We start from the raw sequence: 27,500 nt of genomic DNA on the forward strand, positions 1-27,500 counted from the left end.
AACTTCACCACCGAGTTTCAGTCGCCGGTTGACAGCCTCCTACTCACTCCTTGAAGGAGAGGTCTCCAAACTTCCGGTGCCGACAGAGATGGCCACCTCGCTTCGTGTTCCTAGGAAACGATGCAGTATTTGTTTTTTTATGTGTTATTTCTTACATTGTTACCCATGAAATCGTAGGTTTTATTACATTACAGTTGGGAGGAACTATTGGACATAAGAGCAAAGTCAACTCACCAACATTACGACCAGAAATATGACTTTCCCCGCTGACCCTCAACACTGGGGCCCCACATGGGTGCGTTCTCAGCCCTCCTCCTGTACTCCCTGTTCACCCACGACTGCGTGGCCATGCACTACCTGCCCTCCAGGACACCTACACCACCCAAAGTCACATGAAGGCCAAAAAGATCATCAAGGACAACAACCACCTGAGCCACTGCCCTGTTTACCCTGCTACCATCCAGAAGGCGAGGTCAGTACAGGTGCATCAAGCGGGGACCGGGAGACTGAAAAACGCTTCTATCTCAAGACCATCAGACTGTTAAACAGCCATCACTAACATTGAGTGGCTGCTGCCAACATACTGATTCAACCCTAGCCACTTTAATAATGGAAAAATTGATGTAATAAAAGTATCACTAGCCACTTTAAACAATGCCACTTTATATAATGTTTACATACCCTACATTACTCATCTCATATGTATATACTGTGCTCTATACCATCTACTGCATCTTACCATCTTGATGTAATAAATGTATCACTAGCCAATTTTAAACAATGCCACTTTATATAATGTTTACATACCCTACATTACTCATCTCATATGTATATACTGTGCTCTATACCATCTACTGCATCTTACCATCTTGATGTAATAAATGTATCACTAGCCACTTTAAACAATGCCACTTTATATAATGTTTACATACCCTACATTACTCATCTCATATGTATATACTGTACTCTATACCATCTACTGCATCTTGCCTATGCCGTTCGGCAATCACTCATTCATATATTTTTATGCACATATTCTTATTGATTCCTTTACACTTGTGTGTATAAGGTAGTTGTTGTGAAATTGTTAGGTTAGATTACTTGTTAGATATTACTGCATGGCCGGAACTAGAAGCACAAGCATTTCGCTACACTCGCATTAACATCTGCTAACCATGTGTATGTGACAAATACAATTTGATTTGGTTTGATTTCCCTGTCCCAGAATCGCCCAGAATGCACCGGGCAGCCCATTGACGATGTATGGGCACCGTACACAATGGTCGTTAATACGATTCCAATCGAGTTTCCCATCTCCTTAAAAGTATCAATTCAATCAAGGGCTTCATTGGAATGGGAAGCATATGCTAACATTGCCAGAGCAAGTGAAATATATAATAAACAAAGTTAAATAAACAATAAAAATGTTACAGTTAACATTACACTCACAGAAGTTCCAAAAGAATAAAGAAATGTCAAATGTCATATTATCTGTGTACACAGTGTTGTAACAATGTGCAAATAGTTAAAGAACAAAAGGGAAAATAAATGGGTTGTATTTACAATGGTGTTTGTTCTTCACTGGTTGCCCTTTTCTTTGTGGTAACAGGTCACAAATATTTCTGCTGTGATGGCACACTGTGGTGTTTCACCCGGTAGATATGGGAGTTTATTAAAATTGGATTTGTTTTCGAATTCTTTGTGGATCTGTGTTATCTGAGGGAAATATGTGTCTCTAATATGTGTCTCTGACCACCCCTACACACGCATGGCTAGGCCTAACTCAATGTATGTTTAATTTAAAAAAATATATATATATTCAACCTGAACTGAAAAGACAAAGGATAATGTTGTTTGTACCCGTAAAACCCCAACTACATAAAACAATAGAGCTCGAATTTGAGGCTTGCAGTATTTCATATTTCATTCGTTAACATTAATTAAGGTATCAGTACGCGCACTCCTTGGGGGTACATCCACATAGGATAAAGTAACCTAGTTGTTCTTTTGATATTTTTATTTATTTATTTAACCTTTATTTAACTATATACAGACATTACAGATATACAGACATTGCAGACGAGAATTGTTGGTACACAACAAAATGTGAATATATATATGCGAGCTCCAGAATTACGTTCTCTTTAGAATTTGTAATAAAGGCAAGTTAGACAAGTCAGACGAAAAATGGTTTTGTTCGATAAATGTGTGTTGCAACAGCGCTCTCTGCCGCTCAAATAACCGAAGACAGTCCAAACATGCGTATGTCATTGCTACTTTTTTATTGGCTGCTTTCATTCACGTGATCAAAACATAATCATGGCGGTCTCCGCTGGAGTTCGGTCGAGCGTGGGGCTGACTTTGAGACTTTCTAGAGTTATACCAGATTGTAGCACATGTCCTTTCAACAGGTTAAATAGTTATTTGAATGGTATAGCTAGTTCGTCGAATGTTGATCGTTTTCGGACGTTGAACCGACACTTGCAGACATCCAAAGGTGAGTTGATCGGTTGCTAACAATCGCAGCTACACTTGGATTGCTATCTAACGTTAGCTAATTGTTCAGCTTCCATGAAACCAATTCATTTATATCAATTTAGTGCTAGACAGCTGCTAACAAGTTAGTTAGTTATGTCCTACGAACATCGTAACTAGGTAATATTTGTAAGGATCCCGAGTGGCGCAGCGGTCTAGGGCATTTCGATGCTTGAGGCGTCACTACAGACACCCGGGTTCGATTCCAGGCTGTATCACAACCGGCCGTGACTGGGAATTGGGAGTCCCATAGGGCGGCGAACAATTGGCCCCGGGTCGTCCCGTGTTGCCCGTCATTGTAAATAATCAGTTTTTTAACTTACTTGCCTAGCTAAATAAAGGTTACATAAAGTTACACCCACATTGTGAATAACATAGCAAGACGATCATGGCATCTGTTGCTAAGAATGTTTGATAAGTTGTGTAACTAATCTCCAAAGCTGCAAATTCCCTGTAACTAAGTTGGTCTCAAAGTCGTACAGTAAGTCAGACAACCCGTAAGGGGATATGGAACTGAACGTTAACGATGTCTTTATTTTCTTTGTGAAGGTCTGTACCACAGTGAGGCGGGTGCAAGTGCAGAAGACCCCCAAGAAGAGGTGTAAGTAACTACTTTGCCAGTGCATCGTTTAGCTAATTGATTGTTAGCTATTTATGTATTTGCAATTTTCACTCCATTACAGTACATACATGGTCAGGCTAGTAACCCTGACCCTTATGCAGACAAACTCAAGGGGATATATATACATACTTTGTTACTGATTTTCCTTCATGTCATTTGAGTGCATCATGCATTTATCACTTGCATTGTCATTTGTGATCTATGAGTTTTTAATATTGTTGTTTTTGGCCTGCTCTTAGGGTGAATGTGGTGTACATAGATAGATCAGGACAGAGGATTCCAGTGAAGGCCAAAGTGGGAGACAATGCAATGTACCTGGCCCATAGGCACAACATTGAACTGGAAGGTGAGTGCTAATAGGGTTTGTAATGACGTCCTGAGAGAATTCAGGTCAAAAGTTGGTGATTGATTTCTCCATTATTGTATTCATGAAAACATTTTTTTATTTTATTTAACTAGGCAAGTCAAATTCTTATTTTAGAATGATGGCCTACACCGGCCAAACCCGGACGGCGCTGGGCCAATTGTGCACTGCTCTATGGGATTCCCAATCACGGCCGGTTGTGATACAGCCTGGATTCAAACCAGGGTGTCTAGTGACGCCTCTATCACTGAGACGCACTGCCTTAGACCGCTGCGCCCGGGAGCCACACTTACATCTTGTTTCTTTCTTCCTGTCCATGTGTGATTTTAAGGAGCTTGCGAGGCATCACTAGCTTGCTCAACGTGCCACGTGTATGTGAACAGAGACCATGTCGACAAGCTACCAGAGCCTGACGAAAGGTATGAGATTGTTTTATTATAAGATATGCCATAGTCCATGAGAGCTCATGTCATTGCACGTCTTATGGTTGTACATTGCCCCTGTCAAACGCATACTATGAAAAACAAAACTTTTTTCATTGTCAACAAGACTCTTATAATGCAATGCAAATCAATGGCTTCAATTGGATTCTTCTCATCCCAGAGAGGATGACATGCTGGACATGGCCCCAGCGCTACAGGAGAACTCCAGACTTGGCTGTCAGATCATCCTCACCCAGGAGCTGGAGGGCATCGAGCTTACCCTGCCTAAGGTCACCAGGAACTTCTACGTGGACGGCCATGTTCCCAAACCACACTGAGGACACTACACTCCACACTAGCACCCTACTTAGTGTGAAGCAATGTATTGGGCATGGATGCTTAAGTAGTATGGATGTTTACACTCCACACTAGCACCCTACTTAGTGTGAAGCAACGTATTGGGCATGCATTCTAAGTAGTATGCTAGTATGGATGTTGGAACACGGCCCCTCAGGACTGAGTCGAAAGAGAGAGTCGCTTGAAGGATCCCTCCCAAGTCAAGAATGCTCTTACATATCCACATGACTGTGTGACCGAAGACAAAAGCTATATACCAGTCACTGGCTGCATTTAGACAGCGCCCCTGATGGGATTGGTCAAAAGACCAATTAGTGGAAAAAATATCAGAATTGGGCTGCCTGTGTAAACACAGCCTCTGAAGTGTGTTGTATTTGGCTCACACTGAAAGTAATGCTGATTGTGGAAGAGTTAGATGGTTTTCAGCATTCATGTATAAATATGTCATGTGTATAGAAGAGTTCTCAGGCCAAGATTGAGATGTCTATCAAACCGTTCAATGTCACAAACAGTTCTTTGTTTCATAGTAACGGAGTCAGCATTTCAGAAAGGCCTGTTGTCATTGCTATGCAAATAACTTTGTCCTTGAATAGAACATTCCATGTTACAACTCATTTACAAAGGTCAACATACACACATCTCAGGTGGAGCTTCCAAATAGTCTTGTCTCTACAATAACAGCACTCGCATACAGCTAATGAACAGGATGTTATGTGTACGTATACATAGCTTTCACCATTATATCTACTTTGGGCCAGTTTCTAGGAATTCTACTCTTGTGGGTGTGTGGTGATTAGTCAAGACCGTAACAAGCCCATCCACAACACTGAAAGCCCTTTCCCTACATAAAGCCTGTCAGGAATCATTAACCGTCTCTGATGTAGCACTTTTGCAGTGTGTTTTGTAAGCAGAGGGCAGCTTGAGATCGATTGGAATGGAAAGGGTTGAATCTGTTAGATAACTGATGATGCCAAGGAGATACTTGGGCTGCATTCACACAGGAAGCCTCATTTTGATATTTTTTCCAATCACAGATCATTGCACATCAAAGCTGATCTGATTGGTCAAAATGCAGCCTAAACCATTTTAAACTGACAGATGCATTTTGTCCAATTCCCAAGTCATTTCTGTTTCTGTCCATCCAGACCCAGTAATGATTTGCCTTGTCAATTCACCGTTAGTAGTCTCATAACTGTCCATCAAAAAACACCTGTATCCAGTATTAGTTGGCTCCTTTATGAACCTGGAATGCTTTCACTTGTACTGTAATTAATGTCTGTCATACGCACAAAACATGTAGGTGTATTATGTATATATGGTATATCTCAAATTTGCAAGTCTATTTTAGATTTGTGCAATAAAAATACCAAAAGTTTGTACTAGTCTGTCTTAAGCCCTATGCTTTTTAAAAACCACACTGAAGGCAATTGAACACCACAAGTGCAGTATTCAACACCAGTCCTTGAGAGCAGTTTAAATCCTCAAAACCCAGGAAATGGAAACCAATTGCATAGTCGACCAATTAGCAATATCATACAAGGGTCAAGAAAACCACCTCTGGCCCTTTGAGGACTGACTTTGAATACCACTGCTAAAATGGCTGCGTTTAGGCAGCCCAATTCAGATAATTGGTATTTTGACCCATCACAGATCTTTTCCCGAGCTGATCTGACACCAATTAGCGAAAAATGATCAGAATTTAGCTGCCTTTCTAAACAGCCAATGTGTCACTGCTAAATACTGATACATTGTATTTGTTTTGTGTGGGAGATCATTTTAAATGGTTCAAGATAAAGCATCGCTAGTCAAACTCAACAGTAGACCTACAATTTATACCAAGAACCTCACTTCACGTGTTTTGTAATGGATGACTATTCGTACAAAGCATTACTAGCCTATTTACCTGTATGTAAAAACGTTTTATATATATATACAGAAGAAACCGAGGCGCCACAAGGCCGACAATTCGGGGAAATCCAGAACGCAAATCACCCAACCTACACTTTTATGTGTTTATGCAGGTCAATCAACTTCAATCACAGACATCTGTGGCATCCTGTAGGCCCAACAACAAATGCATTGCGGTAACGTGACTATCAATTTCCTGAAGCTAGTGATCAAATTGGGGGAAATAACTTGTCTTCTCTCTCAAGACCGACTCAGTGAGAAAACCAAGAGTGAGTCTGCATGTTGGCCCTGATCGCCTTGGTAAGAGACAACCGTGATCACCAACGTGATCAGGGCATTACATAATCAAACGATTGAGCTCGATAGTTTCAATAACTATTTAATCCGATCGATCTCATAATTCGATTTTTTTAAATTTAAATACTTGATATTTTGTAAGGTAGGATGTGGAGATATTGTGTGGCAGAAAAGTTCGTATTCAAACGCACGGCCTCTGTGCCCTCAGACTGAGCAGTGAGCTCGAGCAAGACGTGTCATCCTCATTCAGGACGTCTATCAAATAGTAGAATGCAGATGGTTACGTTTTGAGGAGAAATTCATACAATTTAACAAAGTAAGTGTGTATCAATAGGCTATATCGTGTTAGTTAATGTCATTGTAGGCTTACTCATTATTTGCCAAAGGTTTGTTGGGCCATTAATTCTAGCTCTGCTCACGAAGCTAATTTGATTTTGACAGCTAATTCAGACTGTTCTAGAAGTTAAGAGTAGTAGGGTACTACTAATAGGCTACTTTACAATCTTTTTAGCTTGAATTATTATAGTATAATGAAATCAACTATCATATGTAATCATTTATTGAAATTTGTAAGTATTTGTTTTTATTTAGGAAGTGTGTGTGTGTGTGTGTGTGTGTGTGTGTGTGTATATACCGGTAAAACGTTTTAAACACCTAGTCATTCAAGTGTTTTTCTTTATTTTTCACTATTTTCTACATTGTAGAATAGAGTGAAGATATCAAAACTATGAAATGACACATTGAATCATGTAGTAACCAAAAAAGTCTAAAACAAATCCAAATATATTTGAAGTTCTTCAAATAGCCGCCCTTTGCCTTGATGACAGCTTTGCACACTCTTGGCATTCTCTCAACCAGAGAGAATGCTTCATGAGGAATGCTTTTCCAACCGTCCTGAAGGAGTTCCTACATATGCTGAGCACTTGTTGGCTGCTTTTCCTTCACTCTGCGGTCCGACTCATCCCAAAATGTCTCAATTTGGTTGAGGCCCGGTGATGCAGAACTCCATCACTCTACTTCTTGGTCAAATAGCCCTTAAACAGCCTGGAGGTGGGTTTTGTGTCGTTGTCCTGTTGAAAAACAAACAATAGACCCCCTAAGCACAAACCAGATGGGATGGTGTATCGCTGCAGAATGCTGTGGTAGCCATGCTGGTTAAGTGTGCCTTGAATTCTAAATAAATCACAGACAGTGTCACCAGCATAGCACCATCACACCTCTTCCTCCATGCTTCACGGTGGGAACCCCACAAGCAGAGATCATCATTTTAACCTAGTCTGTGTCTCACAAAGACACGGCAGTTGGAACCAAAAAACTCAAATTTGGACTCATCAGCCCTAAGGACAGATTTCCACCGGTCTAATTGCTCGTGTTTCTTGTCCCAAGCAAGTCTTCTTATTATTGGTGGCCTTTAGTAGTGGTTTCTTGGCAGCAAATTGACCATGAAAATCTGATTCACGCAGTCTCCTCTGAACAGTTGATGTTGAGATGAGTCTGTGACTTGAATGCTGTGAAGCATTTATTTGGGCTGCAATCTGAGGTGCAGTTAACTCTAATGAGCTTATTCTCTGCAGCAGAGGTAACTCTGGGTCTTCCTTTCATGTAGCGGTCCTCATGAGAGCCAGTTTCATTATAATGCTTGATGATTTTTGTGACTGCACTTGAAGAAACTTTCAAAGTTCTTGAAAATGTCCATATTGACCTTCATGTCTTCAAGTAATGATGGACTATCGTTCCTCTTTGCTTATTTGAGCTGTTTTTCCATAATATGGACTTTTACCAAATAGGGCAAGCTTCTGTATACCAACCCTACCTTGTCACAACACAACTGATTGGCTCAAAAGCATTAAGAACTAAATAAATTCCGGAAATGAACTTTTTAAGGCACACCTGTTAATTGAAATGCATTCCAGGTGACTACATCTTGAAGCTGGTTGAGAGACTGCCAATAGTGTGCAAAGCTGTCATCAAGGCAAAGGGTGGCTATTTGAAGAATCTCAAATATAAAATATATTTTGATATGTTTAACCCTTTTTTTGGTTACTACATGATTCCATATGTCTTATTTCATAGTTTTGATGTCTTCACTATTATTCTACGATGTAGAAAATATTAAAAATCAAGAAAAATCCTTGAATGAGTAGGTGTGTCCAAACTTTTGACTGGTACTGTATTCAGCTGATAACTTTAATTCTACTTTAACAATAAAACATATTGTATTTACATTCAAACCTGTATTGTCACTTAATAGTATAGGAAACACTTTACAATTGTTTCATTTCCACAATATGGGCACATCAACATGAACACAGGAGCCACTTACAGACCAGGCAGCCAAGGGACCATGGAAGATCCGGACACCCAGGAGGGCCTGCAGGTGTGTGTGCTGTGCTTGAGGTGGGTCAATATTATCTCAGTGTGTGGTTGAGTCTTCTTTCTTTTATTTTTCTTCAGGTGACCCAGTCCACTATCCTCTACCTCATCCAAGAAGCCTCCAAGCTAGCAACTCCCACCCCTGTCCACAACCGCTCCGTAGACTCAAAGCCTAAGACTTTACCTGTATCAAATGAAAGGTCTAAAAAGAATCAAGTGTCTGATCATAGACCTTATCCTCCTCAGCACAATTCCTCTCTCATGAGCCTTCATAACCAGCCTAAAGATGACTTAGAACAATGTAGGAGACATACAAACTCAGTCCTGCCCAGCCTTCATAGTAGCAGCAGTCCGTGGGAGTTGATGAGCCTGATCAACATGCAGTGTGAGAGACTCCTCCAGTCAGATGACCAAGAGGGAACCTCCGCTAGGGCTCAGTTGGTTCCTATAGACTCTGACGATCATCCTCCTGAAGGTGTGGGGTACAGTAAGAACACTGTCCCTGTCTGCCCCACTCTAGTCAGTACCAGAGGGGATTCTCCCCATCCGCATGTCGGGTCCAGGGGAGAGATGGGGGAGTTGGGTGGAGGTGGTTATTGCTCACCCACATGTCCAGGTACCAGTTCTCAGACATCACCGGATGTCAATGGCAGCTACAAAACTAAACCTGGTGTGGGAGCTTCAGACTCTGAGGTTGTAACGAACAAAGAAACCGGAGCCACATTTTGTCTTAACGGTGATGGATTGTCTGTGAGTGAAGAAAGCAGAAAGGTCCCCTGTGCCTTAGTCAAAGACAACAACACAGTGAAGGAGGTCCGTCCTGAGGCAAAAGACGGGCTGTCAGTTAAACATCCGTCTGTGTCATATATAAACCTGTTTGGGCAAACGCTTGTCCACAAAGTAGCTACAATTAAGGATGCAGCAAGTCTGTCGTCTCCCTCCGTAGACACCATGACATGCTTACATCCAGGCCCAGAAGAGCTGAACCTTAACATGACCCTGGACTTCAACTCAAACATATGTTTTACCTTTGACCCCAAGGAAGACATGCCACCAGCCCCAAACTCCTCTTATAATCCTATGTTGCTCATATTGAACAGTGAAGCAGGGTCTGTGAATGTGAACGAAAAGTCAGTACAAGATGGCAGTTTTGCAGGCGTCAAAGCAGAGCTCAACGAAAGCTCCATGGAAGAGGACACAGACACAGTACAAGATCCCAGTATTATTACAGACTCTCCGTTGGACCTCACCCAAAGGTGCAGGGACTTGGAGGGACCCGCAGCCCCCCAGTCTCCCTCTCCGTCTGACCCCATGTGGAGGTCCACCAAGGCCCCCAGGAAGCAGCTCCGTCCCAGCCGGAGTGTGGATGTTGGAGACCCAGACTTCCAGGGAGTGACGTTCCGGATGCAGACGGAGATGGACGACAGCAGGGAGCAGTGTCGCCTTCTCATCACCTCCAAGAAGTACAGGTATGGTTGATGTCAGAGTGCTTTGCTCTTTCTCCCTATAACTCAAAAACATGTATTATATTATTTAGCGGATAAAACGGATTATATGAAATTCAGTTTGTATGTCACAAATTTCCCTATGCTGTATATTGTTGTAAAATATCTCACAATGTTCTCCACAAACAAACTTGTGTGTGTCCTAGTGAAGAGCTCTCTAGTGGTCCGACCAGGAGGTCACTGAGAGCAGGCAGGTCCCGTTCATCCCAGAGTTCCATGAGGACCAGCAGCTCTGAAGAGAGCGACCCCTCCTCCAGTGACTACCAATCTCTTTCACTCTTCACCGGGAGGGGGCGCCACTACTGCACAAAACAATACCAGCACCGTAGAAATAGGCAGAACACTACACTCTTAGAAAAAAAGGGTTCATGAGAGGTTAATTGCAGGGATGTTTTGTGTAGAACTATTTCTACTCCAGTAATCCAGGAGGGGGTACCATTACGACACAAATCCAAACACTTTAACTAGAACCATAGACAGGTGGAATACATTTGATGAGGGGGAGTTTTAATGGAGGTATTTTGGGAAACGGCTGTGTAAACATCCTAAGACTTTAATGAGTAACGTAGTGTACAGTGTTGAGGGCAGGGTTGCGAGATCAGGTTGTGCTTTGGCACTCCCACTCACCGTGCACCTAGAAAGAAAACCGAATGAGAGAGAAGCCGCATACTGAGTCATGGAAACATGTCATTTCATTATTCTACAACATATATTTAGGAGGATTAGGGCACAAGGCCTGTTTGTTTGTACTGATAGCCACTCCTTTCTCCTCCCCATCAGAGAATAAGATCTGTGCCTCTTGCTGCACCATGAAGACTCCTCTGTGGCGAGATGCTGAGGATGGTACCCCACTGTGTAACGCCTGTGGAATAAGGTGAGTCACGTTAATTACAGTGCATTATCAAGCATATCATCACGGCCCAGAGTTTCTCCTGGTCAGGTCACGTGGCCATGAACTCTGACCATATGGTTATAGTAAATGGTGACAGTGACGTAGATGGTTTGATGACCACAATATTGCATAACCCTGTATGTGAGCAGAATTAGAACTTGAAGGACACGTAAGGCCATCAATCACTGTGACCTACAGTTGAAGTCGGATGTTTACATACACTTAGGTTGAAGTCATTAAAACTCGTTTTTCAACCACTCCACAAATTTCTTGTTAACAAAGTTTTGGCAAGTCTGTTAGGACATCTACTTTGTGCATGATACAAGTCATTTTTCCAACAATTGTTTACAGACAGATTATTTCACTGTATCACAATTCCAGTGGGTCAGAAGTTTACATACACTAAGTTGACTGTGCCTTTTAAACAGATTGGAAAATTCCATAAAATGATGTGATGGCTTTAGAAGCTTCTGATAGGTTAATTGGCATAATTTGAGTCAATTGGAGGTGTACCTGTGGATGTATTTCAAGGCCTACCTTCAAACTCAGTGCCTCTTTGCTTGACATCATGGGAAAATCAAAAGAAATCAGCCAAGAACTCAGAACTGTTTTTGTAGACCTCCACAAGTCTGGTTCATCCTTGGGAGCAATTTCCAAATGCCTGAAGGTACCACGCTCATCTGTACAAACAATAGTACGCAAACCTAAACATCATGGGACCACGCAGCCATCATACTGATCAGGAAGGAGACGCGTTCTGTCTCCTAGAGATGAATGTACTTTGGTGCGAAAAGTGCAAATCAATCCCAGAACAACAGCAAAGGACCTTGTGAAGATGCTGGAGGAAACCGGTACAAAAGTATCTATATCCACAGTAAAACAAGTCCTATATCGGCATAACCTGAAAGGCCGCTCAGCAAGGAAGAAGCCACTGCTCCAAAACTGCCATTAAAAAAGCCAAACTACAGTTTGCAACTGCACATGGGGACAAAGATTGTACTTTTTGGAGAAATGTCCTCTGGTCTGATGAAACAAAAATTGAACTGTTTGGCCATAATGACCATTGTTATGTTTGGAGGAAAAAGGGGGAGGTTTGCAAGCCGAAGAACACCATCCCATCCGTGAAGCACGGAGTTGGCGTCATCATGTTGTGGAGGTGCTTTGCTTCAGGAGGGACAGGTGCACTTCACAAAATAGTTAGCTCCATGAGGAAGGGAAATTATTTGGATATAAAGAAGCAACAGCTCAAGACATCAGTCAGGAAGTTAAAGCTTGGTCGCAAATGGGTCTTCCAAATGGACAATGACCCCCAACATACATACCCAAAGATTGGAAAGCAGCTGCGGTCATCCCCCTCTTCAAAGGGGGGGACACTCTTGACCCAAACTGCTACAGACCTATATCTATCCTACCGTGCCTTTCTAAGGTCTTCGAAAGCCAAGTCAACAAACAGATTACCGACCATTTCGAATCTCACCATACCTTCTCTGCTATGCAATCTGGTTTCAGAGCTGGTCATGGGTGCACCTCAGCCACGCTCAAGGTCCTAAACGATATCTTAACCGCCATCGATAAGAAACATTACTGTGCAGCCGTATTCATTGATCTGGCCAAGGCTTTCGACTCTGTCAATCACCATATCCTCATCGGCAGACTCGACAGCCTTGGTTTCTCAAATGATTGCCTCGCCTGGTTCACCAACTACTTCTCTGATAGAGTTCAGTGTGTCAAATCGGAGGGTCTGCTGTCCGGACCTCTGGCAGTCTCTATGGGGGTGCCACAGGGTTCAATTCTTGGACCGACTCTCTTCTCTGTATACATCAATGAGGTCGCTCTTGCTGCTGGTGAGTCCCTGATCCACCTCTACGCAGACGACACCATTCTGTATACTTCCGGCCCTTCTTTGGACACTGTGTTAACAACCCTCCAGGCAAGCTTCAATGCCATACAACTCTCCTTCCGTGGCCTCCAATTGCTCTTGAATGCAAGTAAAACTAAATGCATGCTCTTCAACCGATCGCTGCCTGCACCTACCCGCCTGCCCAACATCACTACTCTGGACGGCTCTGACTTAGAATACGTGGACAACTACAAATACATAGGTGTCTGGTTAGATTGTAAACTCTCCTTCCAGACCCATATCAAACATCTCCAATCCAAAGTTAAATCTAGAATTGGCTTCCTATTTCGCAACAAAGCATTCTTCACTCATGCTGCCAAACATACCCTTGTAAAACTGACCATCCTACCAATCCTCGACTTTGGCGATGTCATTTACAAAATAGCCTCCAATACCCTACTCAACAAATTGGATGCAGTCTATCACAGTGCAATCCGTTTTATCACCAAAGCCCCATATACTACCCACCATTGCGACCTGTACGCTCTCGTTGGCTGGCCCTCGCTTCATACTCGTCGCCAAACCCACTGGCTCCATGTCATCTACAAGACACTGCTAGGTAAAGTCCCCCCTTATCTCAGCTCGCTGGTCACCATAGCATCTCCCACCTGTAGCACACGCTCCAGCAGGTATATCTCTCTAGTCACCCCCAAAACCAATTCTTTCTTTGGCCGCCTCTCCTTCCAGTTCTCTGCTGCCAATGACTGGAACGAACTACAAAAATCTCTGAAACTGGAAACACTTATCTCCCTCACTAGCTTTAAGCACCAACTGTCAGAGCAGCTCACAGATTACTGCACCTGTACATAGCCCACCTATAATTTAGCCCAAACAACTACCTCTTTCCCAACTGTATTTAATTTTTATTTATTTATTTATTTTGCTCCTTTGCACCCCATTATTTTTTTATTTCTACTTTGCACATTCTTCCATTGCAAAACTACCATTCCAGTATTTTACTTGCTATATTGTATTTACTTTGCCATCTTGGCCTTTTTTTGCCTTTACCTCCCTTCTCACCTCATTTGCTCACATTGTATATAGACTTGTTTATACTGCATTATTGACTGTATGTTTGTTTTTACTCCATGTGTAACTCTGTGTCGTTTTATCTGTCGAACTGCTTTGCTTTATCTTGGCCAGGTCGCAATTGTAAATGAGAACTTGTTCTCAACTTGCCTACCTGGTTAAATAAAGGTAAAATAAATAAATAAAAAAAATACTTCCAAAGTTGTGGCAAAATGGCTTAAGGACAACAAAGTCAAGGTATTGGAGTGGCTAGCTCAAAACCCTGACCTCAATCCTATAGAAGATTTGTGGGCAGAACTGAAAAAGTGTTCGAGCAAGGAGGCCTACAAACCTGACTCGGTTACATCAGCTCTGTCAGGAGGAACGGGCCAAAATTCACCCAACTTATTGTGGGAAGCTTGTGGAAGGCTACCCGAAATGTTTGACCCAAGTTAAACAATTTAAAGGCAATGCTACGAAATACTAATTGAATGTATGTAAACTTCTGACCCACTGGGAATGTGATGAAAGAAATAAAAGCTGAAAGAAATAATTCTCTACTACTATTCTGACATTTCACATTCTTAGGATCACCACTTTATTTTAACTGACCTAAGACAGGGGATTTTTACTAGGATTGAATGTCAGGAATTGTGAAACTGAGTTTAAATGTATTTGGCTAAGGTGTATGTAAACTTCCGACCTCAATTGTATATCCCCTGTTATTCTCCTCCATGTCTACTTACTCCTCAGGTATAAGAAGTACAAGGTACGCTGTCTGCAGTGTTGGCACATCCCTAGGAAGGAGGGCAACTCCAACTCGCGCTGCTTCAAATGTGGAAACTTATCACGGCTGGCTACGTCCCACCGCAAGCACTCTGCCTTGTAGGGGAAGGGAACACACTTAGGCCTTGGCATGAGGTCCTAGACATTGATACCACAGACAGTCCTCCTCCAGGTACATGGTAATTGGCCACACCTCCTGACTTTGACTCGTGGAGTTATTTGATCATTTATTGCATCACATACTGTCATAGTGTGTCACGGTGTTGGCTGAGCCATGGTGAGTCACAGTCTGATGGGTCTGGCTGCTTTTAGCACTGTAGCGTGCGCTTGTCACTTTAGGAAGAAAGAGTTCAAATGAAGAACAGTCTCCTGCTTGGAGGCTGTGTCTGACAATAGACTGTCTGTCTGAAATGACCCTGACAAAAGTAGTGCACTATACAGGGAATTTGGAGTCTCTGGCCAAAGGTAGTGCACTTTTGGGACTAAGGACCCATGGCTCTGGCCAAAGACGGTGCCCTGCTTTACTGGGAATAGGTAGCCATTTTGGACTGTTTACTCCCCTTGTTTACTAGGCTTGACATTGGTGCTATCCAGTTTGTATGTTACATTAAGTTCAATTAATTTGAGTGATATATTATCTGTTCTTGTTTATAATTTTTTTCTATTTGGTTGTTTCTGGACTGCCCTTAGCCTTAACCGGCTGGATTAGAGATGAAGCAATTCCTTATCTTGACTGTTTCCTGTAAACAAATAACAATAAACGTTTGTGTTAGTGTGTACTACACTTTTGGGTTTGGTGTGGATAAAATTCGTGTTAACATATCTTATTCGGTTTGTTTTCATTTCATCTCTCAACCCTCTGAATGTGTGTGCCTACGACTTGGTCTAGAATGAGGAATATGAATTGATGCGGAACCATATTCAAACTGATTTGTGAGAATTGCTTCAGGGATGTTTCTATGCTTAAATCAAATGCAATTAGTGGGACTTTAAAATGTATCAAAATAAGAAAGATGCAAGTTTACTATCAGACACTGCTGCAGCAGGTTGAATACATGACCTGGCCTGTGCATTATTTTGTGCCTGTAGTGAAACGGCCCTTTTTTTTCTTTTGCCGATCAGAAAAGTGCATAATCCGTTCTGAAATAATAACCACACAGTATTAGCCATGTGCTTGGCCACCCACTTGCGTTATCTGCTGGAAAAATAATTCTCAAAGTATTTAGTATAGACCAGTTTTAAATTAAAATCTGTCTACTGCTAGCTTGTCTTTCACATGTATAGATAAGTGGCCTAACCTAATCATAACATTTAGTTAAATCATATATTATTCGTTATAGCTGGCCATAAACTTAATGGAAAGAATGGCTAAAACATGATGAACTTTAATTGATTATACAATATCGAGCTAGCTAGTGTCTTTAACACCCTTATAATGTTTATGCATTACTGCAAAGAGACCACGTAAAAGCGCAGCAGGTGTGCGTGCTCTGGCACCGAAGTCATTTTGTCCTAGCTCTCTAGTTCAGTGCTTCTTCATTCATTTCTCCTTTCAGAAAACAATACATTTTTAACCGTATTTGACTCTCAAGTGAAATAAAAGCCATCATAAAAGGATGCTCTGGATCGAGAACTGGGTAGGATTGGCATTTGTTGTGGGAGACCGATTCTATTCAAATAAAAGGCTGTAGGTATTCAGTAATGGTTTTACAAATGGGAAAACGGGATATATTCTTGAGTCCTGTTATCTGTTAAACGTGTCGAAGAAAACTGACAATAGTTCACCCATCAAATGATTTACAATCAGGCTTCTGATTTGAGTACAAAGTGAATTTGTATTGAGTGTACGACAACAAGCCCCAAAGACGGTGTCCTAATGTGCCATTGTGTGTTGGACATAAAGTTGTCTAATGGCCTATGCTTTATTCCATACGTTAGTTCTCCCCAAGATCAAAAACACGTTTGTAGGCCTAATGGTTGTTGTGACTGCTTGTGATGGATGTTTACGTTAGTAAGTCTTTGTCGTAATTATTTTCAGGACTGAAGAGGAAGAGCAGCAGGAGGAGGGGGGTGAAAAGTATTTTGGTGCAGCTGGGTTTTCTTTTTTTTTTGTTAATGAAAAGCGAAGAGGCAGGAGGCAGGAGGCAGGCCCGTCGCGTGTGTCGGCTCTGGCTGGTGTCCGACCCGAGGCTCATCATCTCGCCTGTTGGCGCATGCAGGTGGCACCGGACCCGCGAGAGGATTATGACCCTGGAAGGAGAGCTCGAACTCATGGAGAGGGCAGATGCCGACGTGGATGGAAAAGGGAACAATGTTACACGGAACGAGGGGTATGTATCTTTAACCAAAGAAGACGGGGCCGATTTGGAGCAGCAAGGCGCTGCGTCCTTGTCTCCAAAACAGCCAGCGAAGGATACGGAGGATGAGGGTGACTTTACGCCGAACTGCACAGAGAGAATCGCTGCCTCGGTGAAACCTCCGTACTCCTACATCGCTCTTATCACCATGGCAATCCTCCAGAGCCCGAAGAAAAGACTGACTCTCTCGGAGATATGTGACTTCATCAGCCAGCGCTTCACGTATTACGGGGAGAGGTTCCCGGCGTGGCAGAACTCCATCCGCCACAACTTGTCCCTCAACGACTGCTTCGTCAAAATGCCCCGGGAGCCCGGTAACCCCGGGAAGGGGAACTACTGGACGTTAGACCCTATGTCGTCTCATATGTTCGAGAACGGGAGCTTCCTACGGCGGAGGAAACGTTTCAAACGGCAGAATTACCGATTTGGGATGATGGACACCCGGTGCCCGCTCGAGCGCAGCAGCGTGCTCCCTGGATGTTCCTTCTACGGGACGAACGGAATAGGGCCGTGTCATTTTCAGGTACCCGGTTTGGAATTGTACCGTCACTTGGGCATCGAACATCATTCTGTTTCTAACCAAAGCATCCCACCAGTGAGCAGTATCTTGCCCGCGCTCTCCTCACTTCTATCAAGGAATTCGAACGTTGTCCAAAAGACATTTCTTCCACATCCGTCTCTTAGCTTTGAGAATTTCGAAACGACGCGCCGTTCAGCCTCGACAGTGGCCCAAGCTTTGGTCCCCGGATCTTCATTTCTGTCCCCGGCCTCGCTCCATTCAATGGGCGCTCCGCATCTCTGGAGCTTTCATCCCGAGTACCACAAACTATGCTCTCTCCCCACCTCCAGCCGTATAGCAAATGAACTCTTGCAGCAACTTGGTGACAAATAGCTTAATCAATAGTGTTTTCTGTATTGACGAGGATTCATCAGGGAAAACCACCTTTCATAGATTTGTATCTATTCAATTAAACAAATGCTTCAAATGAAAAAAATATGTTTTGAAGATGTGTCAATTGAGTCAACATTTTTAACAATGTTAGTGGCCAACCCCAAAAATATGTTTTGCAATATAAATGTTTGAGGCCTATATTTTGTGTAAATAAGCACTTTATAATTACATGTTTTCATTTGATTTATAACGACATTTGGCAACACCATTAATTGTAATGTTGAAAACAACACTGATTTTTTTTTAAATCAAATTGAACATGTCAGATTTATTATACAACTGCTCTTGATTCACTAACGCAGAACCTCTCCGAATTAGCCTAATCTCCCAAATGTGCCAATCTTGCCAGTGGCAAATGTAATCTCTATACTTTGACAATGTTATATTTTGCCTTATTTATCTTTAAGGCGAAGTGTGTTTTCCTACACTGTGGAATCAAAAACACACAAAATATTTGGAGCGTAAACAATGTGGAGCCCTGAAACATAAAACCGAACGTTTTCAAAAGCCTTTTATTTTGAAAGGTGCCTGGTCTCATTTTTGTTAAAGTTGACAATATTTGGTTTGATTGACTGGCGTTATAATTTTACAAATTATCATTTGAAAATGTTTCATTCAGTAGCTTAATTACTGCTACATTTGGACATGCCTGCGTGGCAGAAAATATGAGCTTCACCTTCTTGGGCACGCGAGTGGAAACCGTTTAAATGTGACGACATCATTGAGTTTATTTTATTTTACTCTTCGTGTCAACGTGTGATTGATTTCTACATATATATTTTTTTATGTGTAATGTATATGCAAGATCTCACAGTGCACACACACATCTGCCCATTCTTCATCTCTCGATCGAGTTTCTCTGTATGCGCGTGTGTGTGTGAATCGGTGCGTGTCCTGCACCCCTACATGTGTTAGAAGACATTCCACAGTCAAAACGAACGACTTCGTATTATAAAGGCCTACATCTGCTTGTTCTGTAATGTTGCTACACGATTAACCAGACGCATCTAGAGAGATCCAGCCTACATTAAACATCACATTGTTATATTGAGTGTAATGTGCAGTTGTTTACTTCAATGTAGCCTATATTTGTCTGTGTCTATAGATTCTGTGTGCTGTCTTGGACTTGGGCTATAGTGTTTACCATATGCCTGCCTCTCCGTTTCAGAAAGACCCATGTCAGCATTACTACACAGCTTTAACACACTCATATTACTCACTTTAGTTGAAACCATCAGTGGATACAGCATAGGGATACTGTTAATACATACATTTGTGGATGGGAGTCATTATTGAGTTTTGGGGATGGATGGACATGTGTTTTGGAGCATTTGATCTCCTGCTATAAATCCTAGTGTTATTGGATTGCTGAGCATCGGAACACACAATACCTCTTTCCACCATTGGTCATCTCTTTGAGCAGTTTGTTTTTCCTGGCACACACCATCATATTGGGCTTTTAATCAATTATACCTTTTTCTCCTTCCCCCGTTCCCTTGCCTCTGTTTAACTGTTCTTTCTCTGTGTGTGTGTGTGTGTGCGCGCGGCACCCGTGCGCCCCATTAAAACTCAACTCTGCACTGTGTTTTAAAGGCCCCTGTGCGCGCATGGCGGGCGATATGAAGGAGTGTGTATTTGGAAAAGGGGACCCCCCTCGTGGCAACAGATGACAGTGACATATAGCAGGAGTGCCACCCAGAAGGCCTATGAGCTCACACTTCAGCCATGCATCCACAGAGAACGAGAGAGATGAAGGGAGGAAGGGATAGATGGAGAGAGAGAGAGAGAGAGAGAGAAAGTGTGTGCACGTGCACATGTGTTTGTGTGGAGCTTCTGAGTTTCAGGAGAACAAGGATACAGATGATGGTGCCAGAAAGGAGTTTAGTAGAGGACAGGGAATCAAGTGAAGGAGAAAGAGATGTGTTTGAAAAAGGGAACATCTGAAGAGTAACAGAGAGAAAGAGAGTTTAACAATGGTGATGGTGGTGACAAAGAGTGGCTTTGATTTTACAGTCAGGTATTTACCCGGTTACTGAGAAATTACATCATAATTACCTATAATTACATTTGGATCTTTGTGTTTTACTGAAACTACCACTCCTATGTGCCGTTAAGTAACAGGTAGTTTAGAACTCTTTGAAGTAAGTGCAAAAATTCCATTCTTACCACAGAAGTGTAAATAGGGACTGTCAAGTAAAATCCTTCCATCATATTCTGTTGAAATAACTTTGACTGCAATGTTCTTACCCCAGGACCTGTATTCCAAAAGCATCTCAGAATAGAAGTGCTGATCTAGGATCAGGTCCCCCTTGTCCATATAATCTTATTCATTATGATATAAAAGGCGCGTTGCAACGGCAAAACTGATCCTACATCAGCACTCAGAGACATTTTACGAATATGGTCCCAGATTCTTTTCTATTACTTTTAGAGATGTGATGCACCGAATGTTTCCAATTATCTCATAGCTAGAAATAGGACCACAACAAAAGCAGGAAAAAATAAAAGTCCAAATAGCCCTAATTTCTCTGCTATGTTTAGCCTCGCTATGTGATGTCAGAGAAGACAGCCAGATGTCATGACTTCACCCTCACTCACCCCTTAACCGATCCAACACATATCAATCTGTGTGTGTGTGTGTGCGCGCGCACATACACATCTCTACCATACATCAGTCACAAACCCCAGTTTCCAGGTCAACAAACAGCACCAGTCATTTACTTCCTAGAGGAAAGACAGATTGACAGAACTGTAGGAAAGAAAAATGTAGGAAAAAACCCCAGATACTACCCAGGTCTAGTGTGATTTGTAGATGGAGGGGTATTTAGTTCGGATTAGCCTCTGATAGAAAAAACTGTTGACTTGGTGTTAGACACACACACACAACTATGCTGCTCTCCTTGTGCCACCTTGGTGTACGAGGCAGGGTGGACTGGTGTGTATGTGTGTGTTGTGTGTCTGCTTCTCTTTCCTACTGCTCCTCACTTCCTTCTTCTCTCTTCTCTCCTTGTCTCCTGCTTATCTTTCTATCCAAACTCTCACCTTCTTGTCTCTGCTCAGCCCCCCCTCTCTCTTTCTTTCTTTCCTTCTTTCCTTCCTTCCTTCTCTCTCTCTCTCTCTCTCTCTCTCTCTCCCTCCTCTGCCAGTCTGCCCTCCTGTTGTAGTTCATATCTGTATTGTAGGTCTATGCCACCCAGCCGTCTGTGTAGTGAATATGCTGTTCCTCCAGCCCAGTGCTAGGTAGCTCACTGTGTTGGTGGTCCCTGGTGTAAAGCTGCATCCTCCTCCTCCTCCTGTTGTAGTTCATATCTGTATTGTAGGTCTATGCCACCCAGCCGTCTGTGTAGTGAATATGCTGTTCCTCCAGCCCAGTGCTAGGTAGCTCACTGTGTTGGTGGTCCCTGGTGTAAAGCTGCATCCTCCTCCTCTCCTGTTGTAGTTCATATCTGTATTGTAGGTCTATGCCACCCAGCCGTCTGTGTAGTGAATATGCTGTTCCTCCAGCCCAGTGCTAGGTAGCTCACTGTGTTGGTGGTCCCTGGTGTAAAGCTGCATCCTCCTCCTCTCCTGTTGTAGTTCATATCTGTATTGTAGGTCTATGCCACCCAGCCGTCTGTGTAGTGAATATGCTGTTCCTCCAGCCCAGTGCTAGGTAGCTCACTGTGTTGGTGGTCCCTGGTGTAAAGCTGCATCCTCCTCCTCTCCTGTTGTAGTTCATATCTGTATTGTAGGTCTATGCCACCCAGCCGTCTGTGTAGTGAATATGCTGTTCCTCCAGCCCAGTGCTAGGTAGCTCACTGTGTTGGTGGTCCCTGGTGTAAAGCTGCATCCTCCTCCTCTCCTGTTGTAGTTCATATCTGTATTGTAGGTCTATGCCACCCAGCCGTCTGTGTAGTGAATATGCTGTTCCTCCAGCCCAGTGCTAGGTAGCTCACTGTGTTGGTGGTCCCTGGTGTAAAGCTGCATCCTCCTCCTCTCCTGTTGTAGTTCATATCTGTATTGTAGGTCTATGCCACCCAGCCGTCTGTGTAGTGAATATGCTGTTCCTCCAGCCCAGTGCTAGGTAGCTCACTGTGTTGGTGGTCCCTGGTGTAAAGCTGCATCCTCCTCCTCTCCTGTTGTAGTTCATATCTGTATTGTAGGTCTATGCCACCCAGCCGTCTGTGTAGTGAATATGCTGTTCCTCCAGCCCAGTGCTAGGTAGCTCACTGTGTTGGTGGTCCCTGGTGTAAAGCTGCATCCTCCTCCTCTCCTGTTGTAGTTCATATCTGTATTGTAGGTCTATGCCACCCAGCCGTCTGTGTAGTGAATATGCTGTTCCTCCAGCCCAGTGCTAGGTAGCTCACTGTGTTGGTGGTCCCTGGTGTAAAGCTGCATCCTCCTCCTCTCCTGTTGTAGTTCATATCTGTATTGTAGGTCTATGCCACCCAGCCGTCTGTGTAGTGAATATGCTGTTCCTCCAGCCCAGTGCTAGGTAGCTCACTGTGTTGGTGGTCCCTGGTGTAAAGCTGCATCCTCCTCCTCTCCTGTTGTAGTTCATATCTGTATTGTAGGTCTATGCCACCCAGCCGTCTGTGTAGTGAATATGCTGTTCCTCCAGCCCAGTGCTAGGTAGCTCACTGTGTTGGTGGTCCCTGGTGTAAAGCTGCATCCTCCTCCTCTCCTGTTGTAGTTCATATCTGTATTGTAGGTCTATGCCACCCAGCCGTCTGTGTAGTGAATATGCTGTTCCTCCAGCCCAGTGCTAGGTAGCTCACTGTGTTGGTGGTCCCTGGTGTAAAGCTGCATCCTCCTCCTCTCCTGTTGTAGTTCATATCTGTATTGTAGGTCTATGCCACCCAGCCGTCTGTGTAGTGAATATGCTGTTCCTCCAGCCCAGTGCTAGGTAGCTCACTGTGTTGGTGGTCCCTGGTGTAAAGCTGCATCCTCCTCCTCTCCTGTTGTAGTTCATATCTGTATTGTAGGTCTATGCCACCCAGCCGTCTGTGTAGTGAATATGCTGTTCCTCCAGCCCAGTGCTAGGTAGCTCACTGTGTTGGTGGTCCCTGGTGTAAAGCTGCATCCTCCTCCTCTCCTGTTGTAGTTCATATCTGTATTGTAGGTCTATGCCACCCAGCCGTCTGTGTAGTGAATATGCTGTTCCTCCAGCCCAGTGCTAGGTAGCTCACTGTGTTGGTGGTCCCTGGTGTAAAGCTGCATCCTCCTCCTCTCCTGTTTCTTTTTTTATATAGCAAACACAAAATGGTTCCTAATTCTCTGCTGCTGAAGGGTTGTTATTTGTGGCTTTTGGCTGGGGCAGCAGAGCCAGGCTTTTAATTAGAACAACCTGCTGGATCTCCAGTTGTCTTTTCTTCCTTCGTGGCCTGAAGGACTCTCGCTCCAGATCTGGAATAGTACAGAACAATTCATTACGTTCTCAGACACCTAGGGTGGTTGTGATCTGCCTGGGTGGAACCTGTTGATGTATGAGATTGAGTCCACACTTTATTTGGATCATCCAGATAGTCCCTCTGTCGATGCTCTAGAGGTTCTCTTACTATCAACAAACTGTCCCTTGATAAGCAACTGCTTGCTAAGGTTAGGTTTAGAATAAGGGTAAGGGTTAAGTTTAGGGTTAGGATAAGGGTTAAGGTTAGAGCTAGGCTTAGGGTTAGTAGATAGATAGTCTACAGACTATCAGTTACATTTCAACTATGCAAATAAAGTGTTACCGAGATTGAAGCAGGCTAGTGGTGGTCTCCTGTGCCTAGGGTTATGGGTTAGAACGAGGGAGGGAAGGAGGGAGAGAGAGGGGGGGGAGGATGAAAATCGAAATAAAGAGTTTCTCACAGTATGTTCCGGAGCGTTTGGGGGCTGGACAGACAGCGCTGTTCTGTGTGTCGTCCTACAGCCCATAAATTCATAAATATACCCCTGCCATCCCTACCTCTCTCTTTCTCCTCTCCCTGCTCTGTGTCCAGCTCTGCCTCCAGTGCTCATAAAACCAGGGCTGACAGGTGCTGGAGACCCAAAGCAGGACTGAGGGAGAGAGAGAGAAGGAAAAGTGCTTTTACAGTGTTTTAATTGTAGACGCTACAGTGGAGGGTGCGTTCAGACAGGGCAACACAGTGCTACAGATCTAGGATCAGCTTCACTCCCAAGTCCTAACCTGACCTAAGACTAGACTGACCTAAGACTAGCATTTACAGCACAGGGCAACTTAGACCTATTCCTTGAAGCCAACACGCCTCAATACCTGAACCACATTTCCTCAACCCTGAGGGGGAGAGGTAGGGGGAGAAAGGGCGAGTCATCCAGACCAGTGGGGGAGGGAACGACAGTGTCAATGGTAGCTTTGTTATTTTAGAGGAGGACTCGTTACTCCCACCCTTTCCTCCTTCCCCGCTTCCCCAGCCTTGTGGGTCCAGCCAGTTACACAGATGGGAGCGGGGGGATTGCTAGGATGTTTTCCGGGGTCGTATTGACGATCCCACATACCACACTGCCAGACCACCCTGGTGGAATTATTATTTGGTCTAGTAAACGTGCATGAAGAGATTCTCTCTCTCTCTTTCTCTCCTTTCCAATGTTCATATTATATTCACTGATAGCTCGCCTGGTTTCACAGCTGTCACACCACTCATTTAGCTACAGTAGGCCTAGCATCATTAGCTACAGTAGGCCTAGCATCATTAGCTACAGTAGGCCTAGAATCATTAGTTACAGTAGGCCTAATTAGTGGCATAATTTTTGGAATACAGAATGCATTGCTGGTATTTGTATTTGTGTAATGACCGATGCTGGAGATGAGAAGCAGGTACGGGGAGTCAACATTTATTCAGGAACAGACAGGTAACAAACAGGAACAGCGTCAGCACACGGGTAAACAACAACAATTAATGCTGAAGTAGGGAACAGAGCGGGTAACCAGACAGTATTAGGGGAGGTAATGATAGAGGTGATTGAGTCCAGGTGAGTCCAATAATCGCTGATACGCGTGACGGGGGGAAGGCAGGTGTGGGTGATGATGGTGGCAGGAATGTGTAATGCTGGGGAGCCTGGCACCTTCGAGCGCCAGGGAGGGGGAGCGGGGGCAGGCGTGACAGTACTCCCCCGGGCGAGCCTGGCGAGCCGGCTGAGGCATAAGAGCCCGACAATCCGGCTAGGGCGTGAAAGATGGTCGATCCCACTGAGGCGTGGGAGCCCAATGCTCCGACGGAGGCATAGCAGCCTGGCATGCCAACTGGGCGTAAAAACCTGATGATCCGGCTGAGGCCCGACGTGGGATGGGCACCTTCTGAGCCAATCCGGGGGCAAGAACCTCTCGAGCCAGCTAGGGCAGCCTGAAGAGCTGGCTTAGGCATCCCCGGTTCCATCGGTGGCGGGCCCCGGACCCGACGTCACCACCAACCGGAACGCCAGCACTCCCCGATGCTTTGTATGATGGCTTCAGCATTCTGTAACTACCGACGCTGGAGATGAGAAGCAGGTACGGGGAGTCAACATTTACTCAGGTACAGACAGGTAACAAAACAGGAACAGCGTCAGTTCATGTTGAAGTAGAGAACAGAGCGGGGAACCACACAGATACAGTATATGGGAGGTAATGACAGAGGTGATTGAGTCCAATAATCACTGATACGTGTGATGTGTGGAAGGCAAGTGTGCGTAATGATGGTGTTAGGAATGCGTAATGCTGGGGAGCCTGGCACCTTTGAGTGCCAGGGAGGGGGAGCGGGGGCAGGCTTGACAATTTGTATTTATTATTGATCCCCATTACTCTTCCTGGGGTCCAGCAAAATTAAGGCAGTTCATACAATTTTAAAAACATTACAATACATTCACAGATTTCACAACACACTGTGTACTCTAAGGCTGTTCCACCACTACCACATATCTACAGTACTAAATCCATGTGTATGTGTGTGTATAGTGCGTAATTTATCGTGTGTGTGTACATGTGTCTATGCCTATGTTTTTGTTGCTTCACAGTCGCTTCACAGTGGTAATATAATGGACCTGTATGTACAGGGTGGTAATAAACTGGACCTGTATGTACAGCGTAGTAATAAACTGGACCTGAATGTACAATGTTGTAATAAACTGGACCTGTATGTACAGCGTGGTAATAAACTGGACCTGTGTGTACAGCGTGGTAATAAACTGGACCTGTGTGTACAGCATGGTAATAAACTGGACCTGCATGTACAGCTTGGTAATAAACTGGACCTGTATGTACAGCGTGGTAATAAACTGGACCTGTATGTACAGCGTAGTAATAAACTGGACCTGTATGTATAGCGTAGTAATAAACTGGACCTGTATGTACAGCGTAGTATTATAATTGACCTGTATGTACAGCGTAGTAATAAACTGGAGCTGTATGTACAGCGTGGTAATAAACTGTACCTGTGTGTACAGCGTGGTAATAAACTGGACCTGTGTGTACAGCATGGTAATAAACTGGACCTGTATGTACAGCTTGGTAATAAACTGGACCGGTATGTACAGCTTGGTAATAAACTGGACCGGTATGTACAACGTGGTATTAAACTGGACCTGTATGTACAGCGTGGTAATAAACTGGACCTGTATGTACAGTGTTGTAATATACTGGACCTGTATGTATAGTGTGGTAATATAATGGACCTGTATGTACAGCGTGGTAATATAATGGACCTGTATGCACAGTGTGGTAATAAACTAGACCTGTATGTACAATGTTGTAATAAACTGGATCTGTATGTACAGCGTGGTAATAAACTGGATCTGTATGTGCAGCGTGGTAATATACTGGACCTGTATGTACAGCGTGGTAATAAACTGGATCTGTATGTGCAGCGTGGTAATATACTGGATCTGTATGTACAGCGTGGTAATAAACTGGATCTGTATGTGCAGCGTGGTAATATACTGGACCTGTATGTACAGCGTGGTAATATAATGGACCTGTATGTACAGCGTGGTAATATAATGGACCTGTATGTACAGCATGTGTGTAACTTAGACCATAAAGCAACTTTGCAGCACATTTCAACAAACACAAAGTTGTCATAAAGGGCAGATATTTAAAACACGCTATAGAGTTGACAGATGGGCCTCAGATTATAAGAAGAGTTGCTACATTACAAGAAGTGTTGCTACATTATAAGAAGTGTTGCTACATTACAAGAAGTGTTGCTACATTACAAGAAGTGTTGCTACATCATAAAAAGTGTTGCTACATTATAAGAAGAGTTGCTA

The 27,500-nt window shown here is 43.6% G+C and overlaps 3 protein-coding genes across 7 annotated transcripts in view; all 3 read left to right on the top strand.

Annotated features, from left to right (window-relative positions):
- The window catches only part of LOC109865841 (kelch-like ECH-associated protein 1B), a 520,109-nt gene that overhangs the window by 2,732 nt on the left and 489,877 nt on the right, over positions 1-27,500 (top strand). The gene's annotated exons all lie outside the window — the stretch shown is intronic.
- fdx2 (ferredoxin 2) lies at positions 2,292-15,753 on the top strand. 5 transcript variants are annotated; one of them, XM_031799326.1, is made up of 10 exons: positions 2,297-2,497; positions 3,085-3,136; positions 3,397-3,940; positions 4,125-6,508; positions 6,714-6,821; positions 8,818-8,882; positions 8,960-10,347; positions 10,530-10,639; positions 11,164-11,257; positions 14,937-15,753. In XM_031799326.1, exons 6-10 carry the CDS (start codon positions 8,850-8,852, stop codon positions 15,070-15,072), a joined length of 1,761 nt encoding a protein of 586 aa, XP_031655186.1. In that variant the 5' UTR covers positions 2,297-2,497; positions 3,085-3,136; positions 3,397-3,940; positions 4,125-6,508; positions 6,714-6,821; positions 8,818-8,849; the 3' UTR covers positions 15,073-15,753. The 5 variants fall into 5 exon arrangements, with proteins under 5 accessions (XP_020325140.2, XP_031655186.1, XP_031655188.1 ...); XM_031799328.1 differs by lacking the exons at positions 6,714-6,821; positions 8,818-8,882 and having other exon boundaries at positions 3,397-3,503; positions 3,853-3,940; XM_031799329.1 differs by lacking the exons at positions 2,297-2,497; positions 3,085-3,136; positions 3,397-3,940; positions 8,818-8,882 and having other exon boundaries at positions 6,396-6,508.
- On the top strand, positions 16,900-19,323 carry LOC116355450 (forkhead box protein D1-like). The gene has a single exon (XM_031799332.1). It carries the CDS (start codon positions 17,085-17,087, stop codon positions 18,216-18,218), a length of 1,134 nt encoding a protein of 377 aa, XP_031655192.1. The 5' UTR covers positions 16,900-17,084; the 3' UTR covers positions 18,219-19,323.

This window comes from Oncorhynchus kisutch, linkage group LG20 (assembly GCF_002021735.2).
Source record: "Oncorhynchus kisutch isolate 150728-3 linkage group LG20, Okis_V2, whole genome shotgun sequence".
In the NCBI taxonomy this organism is placed as follows: Eukaryota; Metazoa; Chordata; class Actinopteri; order Salmoniformes; family Salmonidae; genus Oncorhynchus; species Oncorhynchus kisutch.

Bases quoted from the DNA above. Each gene is read 5' to 3' on its own strand.
- fdx2 (XM_031799326.1), top strand. From the start codon at position 8,850: ATGGAAGATCCGGACACCCAGGAGGGCCTGCAG. The intron at 8,883-8,959 runs GTGTGTGTGCTG...ATTTTTCTTCAG, and splicing joins ACACCCAGGAGGGCCTGCAG to GTGACCCAGTCCACTATCCT. The intron at 11,258-14,936 runs GTGAGTCACGTT...CTTACTCCTCAG, and splicing joins TGTAACGCCTGTGGAATAAG to GTATAAGAAGTACAAGGTAC.
- LOC116355450 (XM_031799332.1), top strand. From the start codon at position 17,085: ATGAAAAGCGAAGAGGCAGGAGGCAGGAGGCAGGCCCGTCGCGTGTGT.